Here is a 6816-nt window from a genome sequence, read left to right as displayed (position 1 = left end):
AAGTTAAAAAACTATTTTTTAAATAATATTATTAATATTCTCGTGCTAAGATGTGCGAATCACTTTTGACAAGTCTCTAAATCCTTAATCAGCCCCACCTTGACAGGACAGGGGAACTAGGCGAGCTAAGTCCATTTTGATCGTTCTAATTTTTATTAATCAATAATTTCTGTTACAAATATTATTATTTTATTCTCAAAACAGGATGAAATGTTGTCTCCTTGGAGAAAATTGAATGAGATAGTACATTAAATGAACAGATAATAATCATCATTGAATATTTTACATGTAAAGTGATTTTCACAATATATCTCTATTTCTCTAAATTTGTGCAAACGTACCTTTGTCATAGCCTCATTAAACAATGAAGTACTTCATGAAGATGCAGAATTTAATTGCATATCAAAATGATGGCATTCAATATATTGTCCCATTATACGGTTTCATGTTATATTTTTTTAGATATGATAATTTATTGGAGTCAAAGTCAATATATATCTAATCTAAAAACATAATAAGTGTGAATGAATGTTATACCCTTCATTTATGTCCGTTTTGTTCGTTAAGTTTTTTTGTATATTATACTATAAAAGTTGTACTTTACAACATATTAGACAAACGTATCCCTACCGTTATAACTTTCGTTATCTTTTCCACTATTGTTACCATGTACATGCATCTACTATATATTTTCTTATTTGGTAGAGTTTTACATGTAATCACTTATCAGCTAAACACTTTTCTACAATCAGCTAATGCTACCAACTAGTCAAATCTACTAATCCAATCAGCTAACAAGTATTACCAAACACCTCCATAGAAATTAAAATGAAAGTTGATGTAATAAAGTGAGTTTTAAAGGTTATTTTTTGTGAGAAATCATGAGGTGCGCATATAAAGGCATGCACAAATATATCTATATATAAACTACCTATCTATATTTGTCTAATTTATGTTGTTACCCACAAATGGTGTGGTTAAATAGCTCTCCAAGTGCCCGGTAGCTAGAGTGGAAGTATGAGTCCACAGTCACACGCATACTACTGAAAGAAAATCCAGAAATTCACTCAAATTTTAGTTAAAAGAATCGTTTTTTGTTCTTGGGGAAGCAGGAGAGAGAAGAGCTGTGAAATTATGGCAGAAAAAGAGGAGTGTGCAGCGGCGGCAGAGACCAAGAAGATCATCAACCCAAGGGCGGAGATCGACACCTCGCCGCCTTTCGAGTCCGTTAAGGAGGCGGTGGACCGGTTTGGCGGGCGAGGACCCTGGATTCCCCACCACCTGCTCCGCCTTGCTCCTCCCTGTGTTAGTACTATACACTGCCCATCCTTTTTTTTTTAGGCCACATTTTAACTTTTATACAATTGGGTCAAAATGTGTAATTGAACCATTCATGTGCAATTAATATATTTTCTGTATCTCCCAAAATTGAATCCCCTAAGAGCCCCACATCCCGTCTGACATAACATTTGAAAAGATATAAATCTCAATAGCTCAATAAACAGGGCTAAATGTAGGTGTCCACGAGGGATCTGCCCACTTTAAACATCTGCCAAGGATTGAACTTTGATCACTCCTCCCAAATACTGCCTATTGAACCAATGAGCTAAGTCAGTGTGGGCTTTTTATGATAGAATCTGATCATATTGCTTGCCTCATATGTATCAAAGAGTTGTCATTTTTACCGTCATACTAATTGGGATGAAAGATTGAAATATTTTAAACTCAAATTACATTAGAAGGAATTATAAAAATGTCACTATTACACATATTTTGCGTGTTTGATGGTTCAATTACATATTTTTTAAGATTAATGACCCAATTGCGTAAAAATGATACGGAGTATTTACTACCTATTTGACACTTTTTCCTTTTGTTTTGTGGGTTTCCATTCTTAAACTAGAAGAGATGGTATGTGAAATGCACTAAGCAAAAGGCTTGAAATTGAGTACCTTCAGAGTTCAGGCTATGATTATGCAAGTTTCTTGTGTTTATGCCACTGTTTTGAAAGCTGAATAGTTACTTGAAATTATTAGGATTCTAATTACCCAATAACAATTACTGTTGCACTTCTTTGAAAGCTGAATAGTTACTTGAAATTATTAGGATTCTAATTACCCAATAACAATTACTGTTGCACTTCTTGTATATAGTTCTGGGTTGGGATTTAACCGGAAAAGTCTCAAGATCAATATTTTTCTTGATCTTGTGTGATAGAGGCTGCCACCACTTCAAAGTGAATTGAGTTAAAATGGGTAAAGCAATATTGGGTTGTACACTTGTAATTGCATGTTTGCATCAGGAGCTATGCCTTGAAGCTCAACAGGGTGAGTGTGAATGTATGTCTCAAAATAACAGGGGTAATTCCAATTAAGGTTGTTAAACTGTTGACTTAGTAACACAAGATTACAAGTTCGACTCCCAGTGGGAGCGGTCAACTATGGGCAATCAAGGCTCAGGCAGTGACTGTTAGTTTTCCTCGTCATCCAAAAAAAAGAATAGCAGAGGAAATGAAAATATGAAATGCCAGTTCTTGACTGACTTGTTGGCAATTGATCATTTAGGAGCTGCCAATTCCTTCCTACTGATGCCCAGTACTTAGCTGATGTGTGATTATGCTTTTGTGGGGAAGTAAAAGTTTTGTTTCATATGTTTGTGTTTCTTGAACTTTAAAGTACTGAGACTGTTTTGTACTAACATAATTGGTGTTATGAAGCACAAAAACATACAAAAAACTGTAGCTTTATAAAGACACATGGTATAATGCTGTTGGTGTGTGAGCCTAGTTGCTGTTATGAAGTTATAATGTTTGTTGTTCTAAAGTGACATTGAATTTACAAGAGTAGTGTTGTTTAGCAGCATGATCCCGAGGCCTTAGACCTAAGCAAAATGGAGGAGCAAGCGGTGAAATTCGAGAGGGATTTGATTGTGAAGGAGCAGGAAGCGCTCAATGTGTTGAAGGAAGTGGAGGCGGCGAAGAGATTCGTGGAAGGATTGAAAGTAAATTTGATGGAAGAAGTGTCTGTGTTTATGTCGAGTCCCGGTTTTAGCTCAGAATGCAAATGCCCCAACGCGAAATTGACAGATGGGTTGAGCGTTTGTCCAGTTCAGTCCCCGGGCTATGTTCTGATGGAGTTGAACCAAGCGAAACTGGACCTCAACAAGATGACAGTAGACCTTGCTGTCATTCGATCCTCTGTCGAGTCTCTCAATAAGCGAGTGAAGGACGAGAGGGTACTGCTCGACAAGAGTGGCGAGAGGAAATGTCTCGAGAGGGGCAATGATGGTTCAAGGCCAAACCCGGTGGGGATAGCTAGCCTCGAAAAAAAGATGGATGCCTCTAATGAGCTCCACGAGTTGCACTTTGAGTCTGAGCAGTTCAAGAAAATGGCAGAGGCGTCTAGGTACGAGGTTATGAAGGCAATGTCAGAGATCGAACGAACCAAGGCGAGTATCAAGATGGCTGAAATGAGGTTAACTGCAGCCAAGAAGATGGAGGAAGCAGCCAAAGCTGTGGAAGCCATTGCTTTTGCTGAAAGGAAGGCTTTACTGAATGCCAAAGCCTCTTTCGAGGTCTCCCCCGCTAAGCCTGCTGCAGACGGGATAACACTTCCATACGAGGAATACTACGCCCTCGCTCAAAAAGCCCAACAGGTCGAGGATTTATGCAAGACCAAATTCGTGGACTCAAAGACTGAAGTTATTACATCCCGAAAAAAGCTAGACGAAAGGCTAAACAAGAAGTGCTTAGAAGAAGCTGTGGACACATCAGAACATGGCCTTTTAGCCAAGTTTAGGAACTCAAATCCATCTCTAAGCCAAGGGAACCATAGGCTACTCGATGAAAACGAAACAGACGCTGCAAAACACAAACCGCTTCCTGTTTTCAGGTCATCGATCTCGATTGGAGATGTGTTGAGCAGAAAGCTGATTCTGCGAGACGACATTGTGGTAGGGAAGCATGTGGAGAGCCACACTGAGAGGAAGCACGTTTCGTTTAGCCAAATGCTTCGGGAACAGAGCGGGATCATATTGAACCCCCCCGTGAATTCTACCAAAGATGGAAGCCTTCGCAAGCAATTCATAACTCAGAGGAAGAAATTCGGGTTTATCCAAGTTCCACTTACTAAGCAGAACAAGAAAAAGGCTCAACCTGTGAACCCGGTGTGATGCATTATATTGGACTAAAACATTGTTCTTGTTCATAGTAAGTTCCCTCCTCTTCTTCCTTGTGATCATGGTTTGCTATTTGGCTTGCAAATGTAGGTTGATTCATGAACACTTTCTCTATTGAGTTCATATTTATGGGGTGTTTGTATGATGTTCTCTTCACTGTTCTTTTGTTTTTTTAATTTATTTTTGGTTCACCCAAAATTCCAATGTTCTCTTCACTGTGGCCTCTCATTATTAAAATAGCCATTGTGTAACCATCATTTGAAGTGAAATGTTGAGATCTCTTTTGGTCCACCACAAATGACAGCAAAAAGGTTATAATGCGGGATTTATCTAATTGTAGACTTTCAAATAGTAGTCTTTATACTGTGGACCATGATCCACAATGCATTGTCATGATCCACAATGCATTGTGGATCATGCATCATGGCTGATACTATAGTTGTGTTGAACTGATACTACAGTTGTGTTGAAAGGGAACTGCAGTTGCGCGGAACAGAGACTGTTTCATTTGTCTGGAACTGCAGTNAACTGCAGTATCAGCTTGATCATGGTCCACAATTAAATATGGACCATGATCCACAGTATAATTTGTGTTCAAATAGTGGTGCACCTAATGGACCAAATGTGGAGGCCCATTTAAGTGGGCCATATTGATACCCAGCTTTAAAATGTTTGCACATTTGCTGGAAAGGAGAAAGTTAATTTGTGGGCCCAATAGATGTGGGCTACATTCACATGGTTTGTGGGCCTAAACTTGGCCAATCATGATCTCTAACTACTATAATAATTATCCATTATGCGCAACAGTTGAGGATAAAAGTATGACTTTGTCACTTTGACCTTTGGAACAACTTTACCCATCTTATTTTATAAAAAAGGTTAATAACATTAAGTACCAACCTCAACCTCAACCAAATTGGTGAAACAGTTAAGTTGGTAATCACAAGATTTCAAGTACAACCTTTTTAATTTGACTCTGTCAATTATGAACAATTTAAATTGATTTATTTCACAAGGCAGACTTCACCTAGATAGTACATTCGAATAGTAGTTACGGTCATATCGTAAATTAAAAGTTTAATAACATTTTATGTCTAATAACTTTAACATATTATATCTACTTTTTAAAGATAAATATTATAAAATAATTACGCTTTCCTCTATCTTTCTCATCATCATAAATTTTGATTTTTCAAAAAGACAAGAAAAGGTTTCTCATTTTTTATAGGAAAGAAAAAAGTATATACTTTTTAACTACTACTGTTATTTTATTTAAAAGTTTGTATAATCTTATAATTTAACCTTTTGTATTTAATAACACTTTTTAATGTAACTAATAAATGTATAAATTTTATTTACTAATACTAAATCGAGTTATAAATAATATGAGTTCGTTCCATTAACCGAATTAAATACATATTTTATGCTTAGTAGTGTGTGTGTATTGTATTAAATAAAAAGAGGTGCACAACAAAAAAAAATGGAATGAGATCTCAACACTTGATCTTGTTCAAATCAACACCCTAATCAACCATTGATCTGGTCCAAACAATTTCAAAGTTGAGGTGCATATATTTGAACAACAAAGTGCATAAGTTTATACTACTAGTTTATAAACTTATGCACTTGTTTAAAATTTGTGCACTTTGTAGTATAAATTTGTGCACTTCAAAGTTAGAGATATTTATAAATATGTCATTGCATTTTCTCAAACTAATTTTAGAAGTGCATGTATATACCATCAAGTGTATACATTTGTACTACAAAGTGTGAAATTTTTTCTCATTTTTTAGAACCTAGATTCTCACCCTAAACCCCACAATATTGACCAAGCAATGGACAATCAAGGTACATCCAACATCCTACGATGCAATGCACATCTCATAATCTATGATACACCACCATCACCGTCAAATATCTCCAGCAACAAAAAAAAAAAATAAATAAAATCACTAAATGCATAACCTCACGCTAGCAACGATACCTGACGCCCTCCAACCAATGCACAACCCACAGTCTTCTGTTGCACCACATCTAGCTCATAAAAAAAAAGTTTGCTAATAGAATTTGGTAATTATATAATAACAGGGACAGAAAGTGCAACAAAATGCACAATTAAAGGATTAAATAAATATGTAAAAAAACTTAAATCAATTAATAGAGACTAATTTTTTAAAAATGAAACAATTATATTCCATGATCAAACACGTTATTTTCTCATATGTAAATGGTTTTTTTTTTTTTGTTGTTTTTTTTTTGGGAAAGTAATATGTAAATGAGTTAAGGTACTTATGAGCTACTCTGGTCTAATTTGATCAATACTTGAATTCATCAATTCGATGATTGTAAAGCTCGATCTCGAACTTGAATAGCTTGAGTAACGAGTCAAGTTGAATTCAATCTCTTAATACTTGACTCGAAAAATAATCTTTTTAATTTTTATATATTTTAATATAAATATAATATTACACATAGTCAAAGTAAAAATTAATAATTACTTAGAAATAATAAATAAACGAATCATAATACAATTGTAAAGTTAGATATTCAATTATTATAGAAATATAGATGCATGCGATCTTCTTCTCTTTTTTTTTTTTTTTTTTTTTTTTTTTTTTTTTTTTTTTTTTTTTTTTTTTT

General features: G+C 35.3%; 1 protein-coding gene across 2 annotated transcripts; it reads left to right on the top strand.

The window, feature by feature from the left end:
* Positions 1 to 961: 961 nt before the first annotated feature.
* LOC116018724 (WEB family protein At2g40480-like) lies at positions 962 to 4467 on the top strand. Of its 2 annotated transcripts, none has more exons than XM_031258693.1 (2): positions 962 to 1305; positions 2860 to 4467. In XM_031258693.1, the coding sequence occupies exons 1-2, from the start codon at positions 1135 to 1137 to the stop codon at positions 4168 to 4170; spliced, it is 1482 nt and encodes a 493-aa protein (XP_031114553.1). In that variant the 5' UTR covers positions 962 to 1134; the 3' UTR covers positions 4171 to 4467. The 2 variants fall into 2 exon arrangements, with proteins under 2 accessions (XP_031114553.1, XP_031114552.1); XM_031258692.1 differs by having other exon boundaries at positions 2857 to 4467.
* The last annotated feature ends 2349 nt before the right edge of the window (positions 4468 to 6816 follow it).

This window comes from Ipomoea triloba, chromosome 5 (genome assembly GCF_003576645.1).
Source record: "Ipomoea triloba cultivar NCNSP0323 chromosome 5, ASM357664v1".
Classification (NCBI taxonomy): Eukaryota; Viridiplantae; Streptophyta; class Magnoliopsida; order Solanales; family Convolvulaceae; genus Ipomoea; species Ipomoea triloba.
The sequence above is the reverse complement of the archived record's forward strand: the minus strand, read 5'-3'. Positions and strand labels throughout refer to the sequence as shown.

Coding starts and splice junctions, on each gene's coding strand:
- LOC116018724 (XM_031258692.1), top strand. CDS start 1,135: ATGGCAGAAAAAGAGGAGTGTGCAGCGGCGGCAGAGACCAAGAAGATC. Junction 1,306..2,856: donor TCCGCCTTGCTCCTCCCTGT/GTTAGTACTATA, acceptor AGTGTTGTTTAG/CAGCATGATCCCGAGGCCTT.